Genomic DNA, 23,823 nt, shown 5'->3' with positions numbered 1-23,823 from the left:
ATATAATGCTGAACTGATTTTAAACAATACTATTCTCATTTATTAAAGTTATGAAAGATTGTTCGATTTATCTGAAAAATGCATGTAGAAACACATACAGAGATAAAACAAGACTATACCTATCAAATTAAACTATAGTTTTTCTAAAATACCAAAGCAAACTCAATAGATTTAAAACTATATCTGTAATTAAAAGTAGATAGTGTGTAGTGTTCCAGTTTTTTTTTTTTTTTTTTTTTATTTAGAAATACGCCTCAACTACCAGGGTTATTGGCGTTTAAGATACATGTTACAGTTTAATTATATTTACATAATGATACTAGAGTATAAAGAAGAAAAGTATATAAGATAAATAATATTATATCAATAAATATATAGTTATATTTTTTGTAGAAGGTTCGTTTCTTTGAGAAGTTCTAGGAGTGAAGATGTTCTTTCCGTGTTTGGTGCTAGTATATCACATAGGTTGTTGGGGAGCATGAGTTTTTCTCTGGCATCTTTTCTGAGGAGGCATTCTGTTAGAAGGTGTTTGACAGTAGTCACGGTGTTGCATGAGGTGCATATAGGTTGTTCTTTTTTGCTCATTAGATGTTCATGAGTGTAACGTGTGTGGCCAATTCGTAATCTGTTGAGTACGATTTGATGTCTACGCGGGAGTGATGTGTTAGGCAACCAAAGGAGGGTGGATGATTTTATTTTTCTTAGCTTGTTGTTTCGTACTGATCTCCATTCTTGAAGGCAGATTTGGTCAAGGTTAGTGTTTATATGGAGTTTTGTATCTAAATGTGTTGTTATATTCCAGAAATCAGTTGGTTCTTTCGTTGCTCTTTTGGCTATTTCGTCTGCAATTTCGTTACCAGGTATGTTGTTGTGTCCAGGTACCCTGTAGTGTTCCAGTGTTTTTATAAATTAACTTCGTTTGACATCAAATATCGATATGATTTTTTATCTATGTTAAATATTTTTTAGTATTAAAATACTTCATTATGTTATAAAGATGTCGTACATGAATTAAGAAATAAATAAATCAATATTGAATTATTATTTGTTGTAGAATGGAATTATGGTACTATAGGAAGAAAATGCAATGTTAACATCGTTGTTTTAGGTATATACTATACAAATTTATATGATATTATAACATTTCTAATATATAGACTATTTTATGTGATAATATTTAAAAATGTTTAATTTTAATTACTCAGAGATTATATAGGTTCGATATTAATGTGTTATTTTGATTACTAATTAATCGTAGTTATAATAATTGTACTATTAAGACTCGTAAAAGTGTCGATCAGCCAGTGTTGAAATTAGAATTTTGAGGCATTGGTGTATTAATATTTTAGAGGCTCTCTGTTCACAGTATATGATTCCTTAAGGATGTATATATAGATGAATGGGAAATATTATGTTGTATTTGGTATACTCGCAATCGGGTACACGATAATTATTTCCATATTGGTTAGTATAACGAATAGGGCCTATTCAATAGGCGGTCATCACCATTTAATTCTCAATCAAACTGTTTTCACAGAAAATTGTTATGCAATGCGACAAGTGACAAAAACCCAATAAAATGAGTGTAAAATTCTAACATACATTTGTGAGCATCATCACTTCCAGTTTACGTCACTTGTACCCCAAGGATTTGCCAGGACGGCGCCGTTGTGCCGAGGTTAGACGCATATCAGTCACCTTCGTACATTATTTACAAGTTTCTCCTACTAGGACGATTCTAAGGTGGTAAAACATTTATAATTTGTTGAAGTTGCGTATAATATCAATTTGTGGGTATCAATAAACATATGCTTGTAATTCAAATTACAACTTTTATAAAAGTATGTGATTACTGATTGGCGATTGCTGTGTTCTTTCAAGTTATGAAATAAATAATATTAAAAACCGATTTAATTGGTAATATTTGTATGCTCAATAATCTCACAGTCAGCATATACAATGGTTGCGGTTATTTTTAACTGCAACCCTCGAGTTAATGAGTGTCTTAAAATAAATTCGATCTTCATAAAATTTGAAATAAACACAATGCTTACTATAATCTATAATGTACGTAACCATATAATATTATAAAGTGATTATATTATAGTATCTTTTTTCCCCGTTTATACTGCAACACGTGGGCGGAAGGAACTACGTTTCCTCCTATCCAGTATATTATATAATGACCTATGTGAACCACTTTCGAGAATTTTGACCACGAAAATCTAAGTAATTGATCCATACATGGTCTTCTTAATACTCTGAGTTTCGCTAAGATTCATTATTAAAATAAACTTTTTCTAATATTTTACTTGTCCTTCAGTTTTTCGTGCAATTGTTTTTATGTTTTTAATGGAGTGCACTTACATTAAATGCGATTTCTGTTAGGTTTTATTTTATGACCTAACTGACCTTTGTTTGATCGTAAGTTGATAGATAAGAGAAAATGCTAAAATGAGGTACCTAAAAAAGTCAAGGTTATAATAGAATTGTCACACATCGAATTTAATGAGTAATACGAAAAAATAAAGTAATTTTTCTCGAATTACTCTTAGTATCCGATGTGTTTAAACATATTATTTAAGTTTAATAATATTTTATGAACGGTAGTAGGTAATTTATAAAACCATTTTAAAACGTTAGTCACAGAATGTACAAGGTATGCAAGGTGTAAAATAATTAATAGATAAGAATAAAATAATAATAAGAAATTATAACGAAATTAATCAATCAAATTGTAACTACCAAAAAAAGTATTAAAAATAATTTTAAAAAAAATGCTAATTATATGAAATTACTTTAGTTTATTAAATTTTATAATAATTTGGTAAATAAACAGAAACATAGATCGATATATTTTCATATTTAAATAATAATATATTGGTGAACTGGTGGTTGTGTTTTTTTCGTCGGTTTGTTTTAAATTATATTAATTTATACTTACAACTTTAAACTTTATTAGATTTGATTTGATTGTTATTGATTCAGATAATCAAATAGAAATCTCGAAAGGAGATAAGATAAAATATTTGAAGTGCGAATAATGTTTTTTGTTTCAAAAATAAATATGTTTAGTTTATGAAATGTTAAATAATAAAAAAAATATATGTGAATAAAAGCTGATTTATTTTTGTTCGACCCATATTTTTATAATACTTTAAAGATAGATCCCTTCTAAAATTAGGAATATCTTGACATTGAACTCAATAATAAAATGCGCCCGAAATATAAGACAGAGAAATGTATGACCTATTAATAATACACGTTTCACCTCTCTAACGAACTAATTTTTTGCTGAATGGATAAAAAAAATGTCCCATAAGCACACGCAGTTAGTCATGGACGGTGAATCGAATTAGTTTCAACGTTATAATAATATAATAATATAGCAGTTTTATGTAAAGTTAGTTTGTTGTAATAATTATAATATATTATTCGTCTGCAGCAAGCATATTGTACTGCACACTTTGCCTGTGTAATAACGACTCATTTAAATAAGCCCCGTACACAATAATATTGTTGTTCAGTGTTCTGTTTACCTAATGTATGGGTAAACATTTTGCATATGATTTCATATGTCTTATGACATATCCAGTTTTTTGAAAATGACCCCACAGGATGGTCATGTATTACTAAACGTGACTGAGGTATGACGTATTGCTTGGACAACGTTATCAAAAAATATTCCCTTTGATGAGAGTGGTTATCTGTCAAAACCTTTTGAGAAAAAAACGAATGCAAAACGTTTTGTTCTGTTCTTAAAATCCAAAACGACGACACTGAGCCAAATAAATTGGCCACATTCGTTATGGTGACCATCGATCATGACCGTGCATATAAATTGTATAATACCTACATTTTATTTTATAAAGTATATAATATTTGATGTGGGTGTACGTTTGAGTATTATTTCGAGACAGTACAGGATTTCATTGTTATTTGTCATTATAGCCACATCTACACAAAACAACGTATATAATAATATTATATTATATATGCATACTATTAAAACTGTTTTTGGGATCGGGTCGAAGTCGTCGTCGTCGTCGTGTACTGGTCAAGGTATAGTTTCGCGCACATCCACACGGTTGTAGGTCAACTTTGCATCATTCCTTTTCCCCTCATGAAAAAAAAAATAGATCCATCACTTTGGTTTGTGTGGGTATGGACCCGTACATAGCACGTGGTGCCTATGGGAGAAAGGGATGATGGACTGTGGTCTTGATGGACGCATATGCGCGGTGCACGAGTTTTATAACATATAGACTATGTCGGTTTACTACGGTCGGATCGTGCGATTTTTCTACTTTATCTCGCATAAAATAGATGTTATACCGTCAATGTCACAGATCGGAACCCTTCTAAACCCCATCACCGACCTTCGTAACCTATCCGAATCTAGGTACAGACCACGATGTTATATATTATGGTTATATCATAATAATTTACCGCAATATCGTGACGAGCAGTGAACGGCAGTGGGCTATTTCTATTTTTCGACGTCGACTACCTCCGGCTTGACTGTTTTTAGGATTATAATTCGAATCGATATTGCACCTGGAGCATTAAGTAAGAATCTATTATATACATACCGTACACACCATCATGACTATGGATGTCACCAAATACCGCCATATTCTATCGACCTAATGCGTTTCCCAATTTGCTGTTGCCACAACTCATTGACGTATAGCTTCTTCAAACCAACGGATTGATAAAGAACGATAATGAATAACTATATATATACAAATATACTATATAATCGTATTTCTGAGCTTTGTTTGTTATTTTATGGATTGTTCACTCTTATTGTTTTGTATAATATGTAAAGTTGTCTACGGCGAGTGTTTAGTGAAATGGGTACGCGTTTCAACGATTTAAAAACAACCGGAACAATACTCTATTTTTGAAACTCTTGTCGACAACTAATTGGATGGCTAACACGCGTTTAAACAGTTGTTTCGAGGGTGTACAATGTAAATTTACGAGCTCTGTGATTTGTTTCCAGTGTAGACACGTAGTACAAGTCTGTGCGATAATGAATGATTATGGGTGGTAGATAGGGTAGGAGCTTTGCTGTCGGGTCAAACTATGCAATGACTACTGCCTCTATTTAACCTTTATACTACCATGAATTTCATTATAAACTTTTGTCTAGATGCACTTAGCATGTTTGTTTACTTTGTTATTCGTAAATCAGTACCATGTGTTAAAAAAATTATCACCCAAAAGTTCTGTACCAAACTACGTTTGTTATTTATATTATTTTGATATAAATGTAGGTGGGTCAATTTTTTTCAAAAACGATCTACTGTAGGTACTAAAAATACGGGCGATACCCGTTTGCGCACATTTATCCTTTTTTGCGACTCGTGTGCGTACAAATGTATAACTCGATTGCGCACACGAGTTTTTAATACCTGTGATAAATGACCCAAAACGTAGGACTCGTTTGCGTACATAAAGTATATCAAAATTCTACTAAAACCCTTAACAAAAATAATGTTTAAGATTGTTTTCAAACATTTTCCTTCTCACTTTTACAGGATTAGGACTGTCTGTTTACAACTGGCGTGATTAAAAATGTATTTTTTTGTTAATTGAATTTGTTATGTTTGTATTTACTATTTTATTAATTTTAATGTAATGCTTCTTTAGAACCACACACTAGTTAATCAATTACGAGTATCTTTTCGAAATTTGTTCACACGTAACAATATAAGTCTAATTTAATAACTGTACGCAAACGAGTAGTCATTTTTCAGGTTTACAGGTAAAAAATTGAGTACTCTGCGCAAACGAGTATCACCGAAAAATACCTTTTTCCTTTTGATGAACCATCAAATATAGCCATATTAAAAAAAATAAAAGTATTTTATGGTCATCGGGATTTTTTAAGGGAGAGGTTACTAAATGTATGATAACACATTTTAACCCGTTCAAGAATAATGTTTTCTTTATATGTAAAACAAAATATCATACTGACGTTTATCTTCTGTCTGTATATTATATTAAACCACAAGCTGATTGACTGATCTACCGACGCACAGCTCAAATCATTGGAGATGGATCGGGCTGAAATTTGGCATACAAATAGCTATTATGACGTAGGCATCCGCTAAGAAATGATTTTTTTTTAAAGAAAATTTAATTCCTAAGGTGGTAAAAAGGGTAAAGTGGTAAAAATTGAAAACCTTTTTTGTTCTGATTTTTTTGAAATTAAGTATACATACTCTATACCATAAAAAACATTGCCTATAAACTTTATTTTGTGAAATTTTACCTCTAAAGGGGGTTTAAGGGTTGAAAATCGTTAAAATAGAAAAAACCGCATAGCCGAAACCACTGTAGCTATAACTATGAAATTCGAACAGTATTTTTGTTTTATGATTTGAACACCCACTAAGAAATGATTTTTCAAAATTCTACCGCTACCGGGATTAAAAGTGATAAAAGGGGTAAAAATGAAAAAATCACCTAGCCGGAACCGCTGAAGCTATAAGTATGAAATTTGGACAGAACTTTTGTTTCATCGTCTAGACATTCACTAAGAAAGGACGTTTAAAATTAAAATAAATTAAGATAATTAAGGATGCTTCCTGATGTCCGATCTTAATGGATGTGTTCGTTGTGGTCTGGACTATGTTTGTTAGGAAATACTTTCAATTAAAAATGTGATTTGTCTACAATTCTAGGACATATAAAAGGTGTCGTACCACAGTACCACTAAAAGTATGTTTAATTCACTTTCACTTATTTAAAAAAAAAGAACAAAAATCACGCACGTTTGCAGGTCCTTTAACACGTTGAGCTCCGTGGCTATTATCGGTGCATAGCTCGTGTCGCCACGCCGAAAATACGTCCAGTCGACTATACATCGTTATTAGGTATACGTGAAATACGTTTCGTATATTGAAAATAACTAAATATTTTACGTGGTACAATATTATACTGTCATACACATTGCCGCATTGGTTCGTTCACCAATGAGAATTACCACTAACAGAAGAAATAATCGTAAATAAAATTATAGTTAGAAATAAATTCAATAATTAGTGATAAATATAATTTTATATTTTTCAATCACTCTGTTTATTGAAGGAACACGCTGTATGCATCTGAAAGTATGTTACGTTAAATGTGAACCTATTATGTTGTTGTGAAATTTGAAACCACCTAAACTGTACTACGGGACCAGACTTAAAATCAAAGCCTTATATCCCAATATAGTGGAAGCCACAATTTTAACTGGATGTGTGAAATGGGAAACTGTATTTGTACCACGAATTCCTTTCATTCCGAACAATTTTCCGTTCGAATTTAAACTATTACAGTTTATCCTCAGAGTCTGCTTTGCAGTGGCTATAAACAAATCGCAAGGCCAGACTCTCAAACTTGCGGGAATAGACTTGCGAGAAAACTCACATGTTATTGTTCTTTTTCACATGGGTGGTTCTACGGAGCTTGCTCACGCGTAAGCTCACCCACTAGCTTGGTGGTTTTGACTATCACTAATAAATCAACGAAGAATATTGTCTACAAAGAAGTCTTGTAGATAATATTTTGAATAATAACTAATAATAAAACGATTATATAATAAGCCTTCACTGCTAAAATTTATCTCAAACGAAGGTACGGTCAAAAGTTATAACTTATTAAATAGGTTATGATAATAATAAAATTGTATTAATAACTAATATGTATAAAATATTATTTCAACATTATTAATTACATTTTATTTAAATAGAATAAACAATATTTTTTAATTTTACCAGATTACATACATTTTTATATTTAAATCCGGCAACGACGGGTAATTCAGCTAGTTTTATATATGTCTGTAAAATAAAACAATTTTGAAATAAATGTCTCCAAAACAATCAACTAAATGTTTGCCATACTTACCAAGACAAACGGAAAATCAATTATGAGTTTAACATGACCCATTAATTCCACTAGGACATTATTTATCTAGGTTAGGTCCAATTAAAATCAGAACTGGTGAAGTGAATTTTCAGATTTACTTCAATTAATTTAAATTGTGTTTTGCATAAGGCAGAAGAGGTAAATATTAAGTCTGTTTTAAAAAATTCAATCACTACCTACTTAAATATTTATAGCAATATAGACACTGATATGTTACATTAAACTGATCTAAGAAAAAATGTTTTAAATAACAAAATAGGTATATCAATAAATTAATATAATATTATAGCACATGATAATATTATATTGGAAATTTGAGAACAAATTTAGAAAAGAAGCTATTTATTCAATGAATAATTAATAGATATTAGCCGTGGACTATACGCTGTTAGGCATTGTACATTGCACGTGAAGGACGATAATATAATATTATGTCAGAATATCGTACTTTGTTTTTTGTGCTAATATTACTTTTAAATTTTCCTAGTATCGTATTTGAATAATCGTTTACGTGTTTAGCTATAATATGATGGACTTACTAATAATATTATTTTATAAGTTTTTAATGCTATAATTTGTTATATTAGTCTTGAGATATTACACCGAATGAAATTAAATGTACCGGAAAACAAAACGGAGGTTATTTCACAAAGTTATGAATGCACATTCTATACAAACAATTTAATTTTATTCATCGTATCGAATTGCATTGGAATGAGAAAAGTTATGATGCGGACAATGGCATTTTCTAATGTCGCATTTTGGCATGCAAATCGTCTCGAAATAATGACCCCCCGAGATAATAATTGATTTCATTACCGTTTTATTACACGTTTTAACGAAAAATAATGCAATCTGTAGTCGATGCATCTTGTATTTATTTATTAATATTATTTATCTAAAAACTGAAAGAGTCGGAATGCGTAGTCTGTAACTTTGTTAAGATATTAAAAGCTTAAAAACACTGTATTTCCTTTGAATGTGCGATGATCGTAACGTTATAAGGTACACATGTCACTATTGTATATTTATTCGTATATCATTATTAATGTGTGACACGAGATTGTCGGCGACGAAAGAGAGAAGAACGAAAAAATACCATCTTGAATCGATGACCTCCTATCGACTGACCGTCCAGCGACGGAGGATGTTGACGATTGTCTGTGACGATGAACCGGCAGCGGTGTGGTGGACGATGGGTCGTGATAAAACGCGTTCGTTTTCAATATGTCCCCAAGATTTAACGATCGGCTGAAAGTTTCAATGGGAGAAATAGAGAGAGAGAAGAGAGAGAGAGAGAGAGAGAGAGAGAGAGAGATAGAGAAGTTGCTCGAACACTACACAGTACACATAATATATATAAATATTATAATATATACACGTAACGTCACAGAGATATAACACAAACGTTCGCATTATAATTGAATTGTTACCGCCTCATCGTAGTGTTTAATAAGATTAAAAGGTTTTTTTCAAGCTGGAACTGCGTGTACCTACCCTACGTCAGTTACGATAATACAGCATGGCCTGCTGGAGTTAACACAGATGATATTATTATAATGTATAGTTGAGTATTTGTAATCGTACAAAAAAATAAAACTAATGAAAATCACTTGAACCATAACGATCCTAAACCAAGGGAAATGATTTTCTTAAATCCAAATTATGTTTCCCGGATCGTGACGAAAAACGACTCGGATATCCTCACCGCACCACACCGTACAGCCCTATTAAGTCCACTTTAGAGATAAATAATATTCAATTGTTCAATAATATCGTTATTGTTATCAATACCCCTGGGGCGTGTACCACGATCGATCGAAATGCTCGTCGTGGTCTATATCACATCGTAATGGATTTGAGCGATTATAGTACGAAGTGTTTTTATCTTTCCGTATAGTCAAAAACTTTGCATAAGGGAATAATAATAATAACGGGTTGGCCGAATAAAAACAAAGTATCTCATCGCACATGGTTTCCAACACCACCAGAATTGCTGGCTCACATCAAGCAACGCATCACTCCGGGCCGTATATAGTATATACGGCTCGTAAGAGGGTCGTTATTTTTGCCTCTTTCGGGGGATAAGCTATAATTTCTTATCGCAAACAATTTGTTAAAGTAGTTTCCGTATATATGTCTGGCATTAATGTTCAAAACAAATAGATTATTTTAAATTATATAATAATTGAAATTAATGTATGAATAACGTAAAAAAGAACCTATTCGTCCAATATCTGGATTCATTCGGTTAACTCGATTTCGCGTCCAACAGATTATTATCACGTAGGTTAGTATGGACGTATGGTGTATCCTATGTAGTCACATGACCTATGAGACGATTGTTGGCATATTATATTACTGATGGACTCAAATCGGTATATGTTCAACGAGAGCGAGGAACAATAAATTACTGAATGAGACTACTTGCGAGTGTATAAATAAATGAAACATCAGCACTTTTCCAGTTGGCTACAGGACATTTTAGTTAGAGATATAAGCTTTCAAATAATCGATTTTTCAGCTTTTATGGGCTGTTTTGAGTTACTTTTATATCGGGTATAATACATCTCGTAATACTATTGTTTTCGTTCGGACCTTTGAATGTGTTGGATTGCAAGGTATGAGTACTGAGCTATACCGTGAAATGTATTTATACTTCAAAATTTTGTGGAAGAACCCACGCACATTTTATTTGAACAATACCATGATATAATGTATATACTATGAATAGCTATTTTGGGGACATGGTCCAAAATATTAATGTTATAAGATCGTAGTTCTGCTGCAAAATATACGTATATCTTCATAATTGTATCATGAATTCCTGGTTGTCGGAAAGGACCGAACGATCAAGTTTTCATGTTTAAAATATTTGATTTGGATTCGTATGTACATAAATATCATTATTGCTGTCTGGAACTTTCTGTCCGTAAAATTCGACTATTTACAATATATAGATACATAGTTTCAAATCGATATGTCGGGATATTCGGTGGTGACGCATATCTAACTCAAATCTACGCGCTCGGGCCTTGAAAACAAAAATTCCAGTAAGCGTAATTAGAACTGAGTATCGACAATGGGTGGGAATGTTCGGGAAAAGTCACGCGATCGTTTGAGGTGACCAAAAATTAGTTTATCAAAAATGATTTCAAACCTTAGTCATCCGCATAAATTGCAAAATAGTAACATCTCATTAAAATTGAATTGAACATTGCACGCGAATGAACTTTCAATTATTCTTCACCTACATTTTTTTTACACGTTTGGAGTAAATTTTTCCTAGATCGATTGCTATAAAATCATAATTTAAAATAAAAAAATTCATAGTGAATTGTTACCATTTCTTTGTTTGACCTCATTATGTATTACTCCACAAATATTTTTTTATACGAGAGTTGTAATTTTTAGTTTATAAAAGCTGTATAATATGCACTATCTATAGAATATTAATATATTATTATTATTATTATTATTTGATTATGTTATGTTATTATTTTGTTTTTGGTTTGTTAGCTTGCTTAAGGAACTGCAAATAAAAAAAATTTGAATTTCAAGCTTATATTTTTATTTAATTTCACAAAATGTTTTTAATGTATATACAAAATAAAAATCTCGCTAAAATAATAAAAAGTACTATTTAATGTTATAAATTATAACACTAAATAGTAGTTATAATATATATATATATATATATATATATAACTTATAATATTATATTAGTATTACAAAAATGTATTGTTTTATCATATGCTGAAATATTACTATGCAGCCATATGAATTATTCAAAGTTCAATAAAACAACTATTTCAGCATTTATGTAACTACTAATAAATGCATTTTTAAAATTAACTTGAAATAAATATAGGATCTACAGCCACGTGTCTTAGCCGTTTTAGGTGAATTTTATTAGAACATAATAATATTATACATTAATACCTATATATTATGTGCAATATTCTAAACAGTGATAGGTATACTTTGACAATTATTTCGAACTTATAGGAAACAACGCTCTGCCAAGAAATATGTTATTTTAATGTGTAACTACCGTCTATGACGGAGGATTTATTTTTATTATTTTACTCAATAAAGCTGTATGGCGAGACATTTTTCAAGGTTGCTTTCTATAAAATATACTAAGTTACTTAAACTGTTTTTTTATTAAAAATCAGTTTGATCCTTGAAAATTTAATTTATAAACAATTAGATATGCGAAAAAAAATATGAAATTACTTTATTCAAATTGTGAAATTCTTAAACATTTTTGACCTGATATCATAAAAAAATATTTAAAACTATGATATTTAAAATGGTTATAAAATTAATGTACCAAAAAAATGTATATTCTAGGTATTATACTCGTTATTTTCTGATATTATATTAGGATAAGGAAGGTTATATTGATTTTGTTCTTCCGTGTTGAAAACAATACCTACTTTGAGAAAATCATTTTCAAGTTATTTTTATCGAAAATGAATTTTAAGTTGAATGATAAAAATATAGATCGATGGTTGTAACATATTATAATGCATTTAATATTTAATAACATCTAAAAAATGTGAAATACGTGTCTCTGTATATTGGATATTCACGCAAATATGTACATGGATATTTTGTCAATATACATATTATTACAGATACTTCAACCAAGTTTGTCAAAATTTGAGTTTAAAAACTTAGCAAATAATTTTTTCTACTGAAATCTAAATAGCTTAATAATTGAAAAATAAATTTATTTATCACTTACACACCGTCCAATTTGAATGTTTTGACATACACATTTATGTATATATATATATATATATATATATACCTATTATAGAATATTGATACATGATTATGAATAGTGCACAAAAATTAATTCTAGATTCTGAAACCATTTTATAAAATTGTTTCATTACTAAGATCTATTAATAGATTGCCACTGTTTTGGGTGGAACAATAATAATTAGTACAATCGTTGTTTAAGCCGAGTTTGGGGCTGGACGTTTTGCCATTTTTCGTCTATTCTGAATGAAGTAAGGACTACGTTGATTTGATAATTTCTTATAATAATCCATATTTTATAATATTTAATATTATTATGATTGGTAGTGAGATTCAATAACAACCAAACGAAATGTGGATGGTCATATCTCGATATTTAAGTCGATAATCGGTAAATCACAGAGTCGTTAGTCATGAGTTCATGACTCATAACTCATGATATTAGTGACTGATCCAAAATATGGCATATTATTGACGTTGTGATTATATAATAAATGTAAAAATGGCATTACCAACGGGTTATTTTGGGACGAATTAGCTGTGACTATATATATATATATATAATCTATGTCGTATATTTTCATGTCAATAGCTATAAAGCACCGGTAGTTGGTCGATGTAAAAAAAAAAACAAATTAAAAAAACAAACGCTGCAGCGTTTGTGGCATGTTTGCTTCACCTTGTATGATGATAAGCGTATAGTCGATGTCAGTAGCATTAAGAAAAAGATCAAAATGAAATTAATAGAATATTGATTTGATGTCTTATTATTTATACTGGGTGATTCATCAAGTATGCGCTCTAGCTTCATATTCCTTTATTAAGCATATTTTTCTATTTCAAAACTAATTTTGATGTGTCTACACTCAAAACTCATATCTCAAAATACTTAGATTTTTTTTACCAATCAAGGTTTATCGTGTGGTGATTCGAAACTATTTTTCTATGACAACCTCTTTTTGACCAACAATTGTTGTTCAGATATTTTTTATTTTAATGTTGTTGCATCTACATCGAAAATGTAACGAGTAGTTTCTGAGTTATTAAATATAATTTACTAATAGAATAATTTATTTTTACTATAGATTACAAATATAAGATTAAAAATGATTCTTAATTTTTTTTTTTAATGTTAAACAATTCTAGGTTTTTTTTATTTCTACACTTGGCTAGAACATAGACAATTTTTCTACCCAAATAAATTGCGTTTTTTACCCCTAACATCATTAAAATACGCTACTGTCAGTAAGTATCTATACGGAAACGTGTAACGTAATGATAGCTTCTAAAATAATATATTGATTATCGAATTAAATGTCTGCGCCACTAAGGAGTAAGGGTTTATAGTTTTATACTCAAATGCTACTTGTATGCTTATGCCTATACGCAGACTTTTTTTCTCAGGGTATTGTGGTATTTTTTAAATATATCTAGCTCTATACAAGAAAATAATTCTCCAAAAGCTCTAATATTAATAATTTATCTCATATAATCCAAATACAAGTTTAAATTCGTAAAAAATTAACATGCATTAACTTATTTTTTGGTTTTGAATATTTTAATTTGAAAAGTTTATATTGTGATTCCATTCTTATAAAATAAAACAGTAAACGACCTACTAAAATATGATCATATTATAATAATATAATTATGACAACAAATAATAATCTAATTAACTAAAATTCTTTTTGTTTGATAATAATATAATTATGACAACAAATAATAATCTAATTAACTAAAATTCTTTTTGTTTGATAATAATATTATGAGAATGAACAAAAAACGCCAGAATGTTCTATGACAAAATCCAAAATTTTCAAGAAAATGGAGTATTTTATTTTCAACTATATTATCATCAGTTAGCAATCCATTGCATTATTTATAGATATATATCTGCGGTGATTATGAAAGTATAATTATGAATTATAATTAATATTTTATTTTTTCTCAACTCCCAATATTTTTATAAGAAAAATAAAAAAATAATCAAAATCAATTCTAATCTTGAATTATTTTAGTTTATTATTCTAATCAAAATATTCATAAAACTATGATAATGATTACTCTGCAGGGGATGCCAAACCCGGTATCCCCTCTGCGTACGTCACTGCTGCTTGACTCCCATAGTTTAATATCAATAGACATAATATTTTATTGATTATCAAAGACAACTAAGTCTTGGGGTCTTGGGTTCGATAATATTATATTATTTCATGAACTACGGCAGTTTTTCTGTAGTGTACTTACCATCATGTATAGATACTGCAGTTTCTTCGGGCGTTTTTTCATTTATTGTGTTTAGGAATAACTATTTGTCAACATACTTCAAATTAAACATGTTGACAATTTGGTGAACTAAAATTTTAGCAACCAATTTTAGGACAACAAATTTATTTATATGACGTATACACAACTTAAGTTGAGGTTCTAATGGTAATGTCATATTTTAAAATACGAGTATTATGACACAACAGGTCATAATCCTGATATTATTTTAATTTTAAGTAAATTTAAAGCTTTATAGTAGATGTGTAGTGTAAATAAAAACTTAATTTTTAAATTGTTTTTATTATAATACGCTGTATAGTGTACAACGAATGTACTTGTTGTATCAACAATGTTATAAATTATTTTTAACTCTGTTGTAAGCAAACTTTTTACAGTAGAAAAAATACATTACTATTTAAATTTGAAGTATTTTCTGGTAGAGAATAATATGATATTGGTATTTTAAAAGAGTAAAATCTATGGTAATACGGAAAAAAGAAATTTTTAAACAAAACCTTATAACAACCAAATTTATTATTTTTTATGATTCGAAATCGAAAAATATGTGCAACATATTTATTTAATAAAATATTTATAGTATAAGATTTTATAGGTATCTTATATTTTTGGTTATCAATATTTTAGTTAAAAAAGAAATTCAAAATGGTTAAAGTAAATTAAAATTTAAGTAAGGTATAACATTATATATTTCAAAATTAAAATAATTAGTTTTTTGAGCACAACAATATATAATATATTTAAATATTTGGCATTTTTCGGATATAGCTACATATAGAATAATAGATTTAAAACAGTAAAGTATATTTTAATGTAATGATTCGAATTTTTGTAGTTGACTTATATTTTAAATTTAAAAACTTTTGATTGAATGAATTTTTCAGGCTTTGTGTGAAATACCATATTTTAATTTTAATAATATACATGGAAAACACCCTCGAGTCAGATATTTACATATTTTGAAACGATTAACAGTTAATAACTAGAATTTTATTTGCATAATATAGAAAACTATTCGGAAAACGCAGAGTTCAATGATCAATGAGCAAATAGTCATAAAGATCATTTAATTTTTCGATCTCGAAATAATTATTTGTGTTGCATATAAGAGAGTACTTAAATTTCAAGGATTGATTATTACAAGAGACATTTATCCAAATTCGTATACTTAAAACATGTTTATGTTCCACTAAGGAATCCAAAACATTATCTGTATAATATAAGTTTAATTGTGAGGTAAATGAGAGATATACAGTACAGATCCAGCAAATTACAAAAAATAAAAAAATAAATAAATATTTAACAAATTCTAAAATTCTAATTTATTACAATCAACTTATATATAGTGATTTCATATTTTCATATAACAGTTCTATATTTAAAGAATACACTAACGTACAAAATAGTATTTTCATGTTTTTTTATTACTTATAGTTACTTGGCCAATCTTATAATAAAGTCATGATCCTTCAAAGTTCTACAGCTTGCCATTTGTACGCTATGCCCAGACATCCAGACGGCGATTATGTTTAAAACCAATGTAAATTATACATTCATCGCAACGTACAATATTTAGATCAGAGATTGAATATTATTATGAATTAAACTTCAACGTATTTTAAAGCATGAAATAACATTATAATTGTCAACATTTAACGATAGACGTGTCGAATTAGACCATCCTACATATGTATACATTCAAATCGTATTGGAATTTCAGACAGTCATCAAAAGTATTGACTTCCAATTACTATATAAATTTATATGATTAGACGAAACAAAAGAGTCGACAGTGATTTAGAATACCTTTTTAACTTTTAAAAATACACTTCCCAAACAAATTAGGAGATAAATATATTCACATTAAAAATGAGTTATTGCATTTATTATATAATTATATGTTAATTTGAATTTTGCGAGACCTTTTTTCTTTAGGAAAATGATCTTTCTTAAATCTACAGAAGAAAGTCAGTAATAGATACCCATAAGTAAAATGCTAGAATTTACTTTAAGGAACATTATGTATTATTGAGAGATATTAGCCACCATAAAAAATATTCATTGCTGAATCAGGGTTCGAAGACTTAAATATAGAAGACCAATTAAAATAACTAAAATACGAACCAACACTTTGGTACGTAATTAGGTTTACAGTGATCAAAGAAAAAATTAGTGCGATTAAAATTGGTTAAAGGTTAATAATTTTTTTTTTTTAAGGATAATCATAGCGACGGCTATGCCTGTGGGATTACTGGGTGTTCGCATAAACTGTGGCTAACATCAACAGCGATCGTGTTTCCTCGATCCTATTTAATACTTTTTTTTTTCGTATAAACACAAACATATTACTGTAGCGTAGAAATGTGTTCAAGCGCGGCAATCAATCAAACGCAAAAACCGTATTTATCGTTTGCGCGTGCAGATTAATATAATATGTATAGTGTATACTTAGTGCCCCGTCTACGGAAGCCAGCTGCACCAGATAACGGCCATGATATATACATAATATATATATATATTATATAGGTGAACAACGGACGATTATTGCTGTCACTCTCTCGTGATGGATAAAAAGTTTTGGTCGTTAGAGAAAAAAACAGGAAAATAAAACGATCAATGTCGAGGTTTTTCTTTTGCACAGATATTTCAACGACAGTGGCGAAGAATCAGTTTAGTTGTATGGCTCTTTTGACCGGAATCATTATTATTACTACCATTATATTATCGTCTTTAACCATTTTCGCCACCGCCGCTCCGAAATTATCGACACACATACACACTCGAGCGCGTATACACTACCGGGATAGATGACAACCCAATACTTATGGACATTAATGAACGGACGGAATAAGTCCGATGTTTACACACTCTGCACACTCACTCGTTTCCTGTATGTGTATGTGTTTGTTTTTCAAGGGCGTCCGGACCGTTTGTGAAGGCTTTTGTGGTTGCGTGTGTGCACAATGCACATGAGATGCGGTAGCACACCCTTAATGACACGCCTTGGCCGTGTGTTATTCACGTGGATTTGGCGTGTGGATATACGGAATATTGTGGTCTGCATTATTCAAGTGAATATACATGGATGTTATAGTGGTATGTTATTGCATGAAGGATAGATGAGCTTGGCGGGAAAATTAAAAATGTATTTATTTTGGTCAATCAAACACATTATAATATACTGCAGTGGTTCCCAAACTGTGCGACGCGCCCCTAGACGCTGTGTACGAATATTTAAGCCACGAGAGGAGAGAAGTAATATTGTTTACACTTGTTTTCAAACAATTTTCTCGGTAATTTTTCGTGGCGCTCACTTTAAAAGTATAAGATTTATTTTTGAAGACAATATCTTAAAGGACATCCATTAATTAATTCAATGAATATTTTTTATGTTATATTTTACAACAATTTACATATTTTATTTTTATAGGTAGGTAATATTTTATAATAAAATCGAAAACGTCACACAAGTTTTTCTAAATGCTTAAATATATAACATAATAATTTTATACATTTTAAATAATTTATAACCTATTTCATTTTATAATATTGTCTTTGTGAACGGAGGTAAGAGGAGTGTTAGATGAATTTTATTTTATTAAGGAGGTTTGAATTAAATAAAGCTTGGGGATTGCTGTACGATACGTATATAACCTATTGTATATAGGTTTGATTTATAATGAAGTGCGGCTAGTTGTACATGAATGGTTATACCATGAGATACCATAATGACGTATAGTCGATATCATCATGTACGACAATCGAGTAATGATTGAATGATGACATTTAATAACAAAAATAACTACTATAATGTCAATAAAATGTATCCATCTTTACATAGCGGACACGACAGACAGAATCACTACATTTTAATATTATTATGTTCTCATAACGAAGAGACGAATATTTTAACAATAATGAAACATTTCTGCCACCGTCCGTATAAAATGTGTGTCGCGAGCTTAAATACTCGTAATTTCCCGGTAATGATAACAGCACACGAGTTATTTTTCCCCAAAGATAATTTTATTCCGGATAAATACAAGACACTCAGTATTTTACGTATCATAGAAATTCATTATTATGAATCACCCAACGGGATTCTTCCTTCTCACATTCATCCTTGCAAACGTAATTAGGTACCTATGTTTAATATTGCATAACTTATAGTTATATTATTATATTGCGCAACGTAATATGTTATATATTATATTATGCAGATTCGCTAGATTGTATAATTTAACTTGTACAATAAAAAAAGATTACGTGTGCGAAACATATAAACATGATTACGTGGCTTATAGGTATCGCACAAAATATTGGCTTTTCACATATTATTAATCGATTTAACTGTGTATCACGAGTCACGTTAATACGCATGCGCAAAGTCCTATTGCAAAACATCGAAAAGTCATTTTAGAACTCAGCCGATTAATTGCAAATTGCGACCAGTTGGACATTATCATCATTGAATTATGTTCCATTACATTAGTTTTTATCGTAAGTTATACTATTAGTTACGCTAATATTTTCGGTACTAAACGTATGTCAACATTGTCAGCAACCCAACGAAATCTTAATATTTTGATTCGAATTATCTAAAATGAGTTTTTTTGTTTATTTCAGCCATTCCATCTTCTTTGATTATAATGATAATATTTTACTGCCATATCTATGTACCAACTAGCATACATATATATACATATACATATACATATACATATATATATATATATTATATATATATACTTAAGCGTTAAGTGTATATAGTTTTTTAGACGATAAGTTACGCCACGGCCGGTGTTGTTTCTAATACTATTGCCATACAAAAGTCGTGTTCTCGTGGATATGTAAGTAGATAGAAGATAATATTAGTGGTTAAGGCATGAATTCAATATAATATATTATCTCTGTACATAATATCGAGAGTGATACTCCAATCATTGCGCCTTTAGGAAAAACATTCTGAATATTTTGTTTATGGACCAGTTCACTATATACGAGAATGTGTAGGATATACACCCTTTATAACGCATGCGTCTTCATGGTGGTATTCATTGTAGAAATATCCTATACATATAATTTACAGCAATGACGTCAACAGTCTGAAAACACTAATAGTGTGCTTTACGAAAAATATTTTTATTGGACCAATGCCCGGTTGAATAATATACACTTATATAAAGAAATAATAATAATAATATATACTTATCCAAGAATTGCAAGTTACGAGTTTCTCCAATATTCTTCGATATTTTAAAAATATTATTGTCTCTTTTCATCACATCAATAATACGTACTTGTAAAGATTAACATTCCGTAAAATATATTATATCCTTGAAATATTACATGAATCCTACCAAGCCACCAATGGGGATTTCATCGATTCCACCATGAAGTACAGTGGTTGTTTGATATTAACCCATGGATTCTACAAATTTAAAATTGTATTCTTTTATAGGTTATCTTACCTACTTGATATTGAGCCACTATTTTTCATGTATAAAAAAAAAAATTGACAATAATGACAACTTGGTGGACTATGAAAGAATGGGGAAAAGTATAAATCGTTTAGTATTTAAAGTTTATAAAGAATAGTATACCCCCCTCCCCCCACAAAACACACACACACACAATGACAGACCACTATCACACATATCAAAAATTTAAATACTTTTAAGTTATTACTAATTAACTAAATCTATTGTGTTGTGTCTGTCTAACATAATATAATGTATTCGATGTCGAAAATACGCCTCATGGCACGGGCTCGATAAGGGTTGACGTTGCTAAGTGCATACGAATGTCTGCCATCCATCCCATTCTAGAAGTGTCTGTTACTCTGATAAATCGTAATCTCAAATACCAACCTTCGTATAAGGGTCAAATAATTTCAACAATCGTTTTTCTAAAAATTTTATAGCTCCGCCGTCTAAATCGTTACAAAAATAAATAAAAAATCGTTCAATTCTGCTATAAAACCTTTAGATAGTATATTCCAACAACGCCTTGTTTCGTAATGGTTATGATATTATTACTATTATTGTACATCCACTCAAATTTAGATTTATAGTAAACATAATAATAAATAGTGTACTCATCTTATTATTTTGAGGTAGAAACCGACCCGATTGGAACAGTATACATTTCATATATTATTATCATTGTATGTAATACTTGATCCTTATGATTTTATGGTGATCGGGTTTTTACGTATAGATTGTCTATATCAGATAAAAATATATACGCTCTTAAAAACTTTGTTATCGGATTTAAATATCATATTATATGAACACCTTATACGTCGTTAAAATATCTATTCCTCGTAGATGACCAATACAGTGGTATTGAATATCGAAATGTTTTTTATCGCACATGTGTGTATATATTATATACCTATAATAAGCAATAATTGTATATACACACACACACACACACACACACACATATATATATATATATATATATATATATTTAATATTTATAGGTGCTATATTTATTATCCATGTTAAATTTTACGATTTTATTTTTTTATTATAGCAATACTACCACCCTGTTGAACATGAATAGTTTTTTCAGTTTTAAATTAGATATAATTTTATAGTGAATTTTTAATTGATAAATCATTAACATTGAACGTGTTGTATAGGTCTTTTAGAAAAATGGAAAATTTAATGGAAAAAATAGAGCTGTATTTCTTAAGTAAATATGTACTTATACCTACTATAAGATACAAAATGGGCATTCACTTATTCTGTATAGTAGGTTTCGATAATTCATTGCCAACGAGATCGCTGTAAAGAGTGTGTAAAATTTTAAATCAATAACAAATTGTTGAACGAAAAAATATTTTAAATGAATGAAACTCACGGATGAGCATCTATTTGTAGTTAAAACTATATTATATTTGTAGATGTAATTATTAAAATATATTATTATTTATTCATTATATTATGTTATTATCATTACTTATCTTTGTATTTGGTGGATGAGTTTAATTAATTTTATCAAAAAACATCAAAGTCTCTGAGATTAATATTTTTTGAATTATGACTTTATAATTATAACGAGGATTTTTACACACATTCACACACTTTATATAAATAGACAAGAAATTTAATAATAATTAAAAATAATAATAATCACATTACTTATGAATAATCTGTAAAACCAACATCATTGCACTCGGAATTTTACAATTGTATATGATTGATGCAGATTTTCTGGGTTAACATTGAATTAAAAATTATAAATGCAGTGGTATTTTTTATGGTTGGGATATCTGTTTTGGATTTTTTGAAAGACAGATAAAAACGTAGTCTCGCGTCATAAAAGCTTGGTTTGAATTTATAAAATTAAAATTTGTTTTATTCTACCTTATTTGGGTTAAAGTTGAAAATAGTTTTTACTCATGTAATGAATATATTTTGATATTTTAAATATATTATCTTTCTTTGGTACATTTTCAGTAAATACCTTATTTATTTTACAGTCCTTTTAATTGTATTAACATTTGTTTCTCACATTTTAATGTAATAAAAATATAAAATATAACCATTAACCATATAACTATATGAGGTATATATAACATATAACAATTATATTTAGTTAGGAACACAAATGTTGAAAGATTCAATAATAAGTATTTTTAAAAATATTTTTAAGTGTATTATTTGCTAACCTTTGTAAGTGAAATACTATATAGAGGTACTGAAAAAAAAAATAGAATTTTTGGTAGCTACTTATTATAATATACATTATAGTTAATATATAAATAGTTATAGTAATATTATGTTTTTTTATTATATATATTATATATATAGCTTGAGATATTTATTTACAGCTTTATTTTTTTTAACTTAATGTATTATTCAACTCTAGTGGGCAATGAAATACCACCCTTACCTGGTATTTACAATATTTATATTACTAATTGATAATAATATGGTAATCAGTGACATTTAAACAGTAATTTATCAATGGCTTAATTATTATGGTAATTCGTAATGCCAATCAAAATTCGAATAACAAACCAAATCCATATAATAATTTTAAAATTTTCTTATATCACATTTTATTTTACATTCACCCATTTACATTTATAATATTTTATATTATTCTATGATTAATAGCTTAAAATAACGCTACGTATAATTTCCATATGTGCAATATTCATCAGTTTGCACATTATGGGAGGATTGTATAATTCAAACATTATTATTGTATTTTTAAGACTTTTCAGAGAATGATCACCTGTTTATACTATAATCATTTTTTTATTCACCAACAGATTTCTACTTAGTGAAAAATGTCTTCCATGACTTTTATCCATTATTATTATTACCCGTAGCTAGGTTTTTCATCTCAATTTTTCTCGTTCTAATACCATTTATAAAACTTTTAACTCACAAATACATTTTTAAATCATAAAAGACACAGTTTCCGATTATATTCGTATAAGTACTTACGAAATGTGTGTAAAATTAACACTAATCGAATTTTATATTTTATTTTTATAAATTATTCCAGAATTTTATTCTCTTTGGTCATTTTACCAAGAATTTTATGTCTACTTTCATAATAACCTATTATATACAAAATTCACATCATTTTCCGGATGGTTTTGGCAGCCGTATAATATGTCATTGCACATATTTTTTTTTATAATAATTACAAATTGATAAAATTATAATAATATATTAATATTTTTAACTAACTTCTATTATTTTTAGGTAATCATTGCACCAATTGTCAAGTTAACTTTTTTTTTGGATGATAGTGTTCTTTTGAAAATTGTTTTGGTTGAATCATTAATTGTGCTTTATTAAACTTTAAAAG

At 29.0% G+C, this 23,823-nt stretch overlaps 2 protein-coding genes across 4 annotated transcripts in view; one reads left to right on the top strand and one right to left on the bottom strand.

Moving 5' to 3' along the window:
* The window catches only part of LOC107164544 (dual 3',5'-cyclic-AMP and -GMP phosphodiesterase 11A-like), a 92,296-nt gene that overhangs the window by 6,979 nt on the left and 61,494 nt on the right, over positions 1-23,823 (top strand). The gene's annotated exons all lie outside the window — the stretch shown is intronic.
* Positions 379-985, bottom strand: LOC149056152 (uncharacterized). The gene is made up of 2 exons (XM_089227027.1): positions 981-985; positions 379-883 (listed from the first exon to the last, which is right to left on the bottom strand). Exons 1-2 carry the CDS (start codon positions 983-985, stop codon positions 379-381), a joined length of 510 nt encoding a protein of 169 aa, XP_089083153.1.

The sequence above is a fragment of the Diuraphis noxia genome, unplaced genomic scaffold, assembly GCF_037042655.1.
Source record: "Diuraphis noxia isolate RWA-SAM2 unplaced genomic scaffold, SU_Dnox_SAM2 contig0004, whole genome shotgun sequence".
In the NCBI taxonomy this organism is placed as follows: domain Eukaryota; kingdom Metazoa; phylum Arthropoda; class Insecta; order Hemiptera; family Aphididae; genus Diuraphis; species Diuraphis noxia.
The sequence above is the reverse complement of the archived record's forward strand: the minus strand, read 5'-3'. Positions and strand labels throughout refer to the sequence as shown.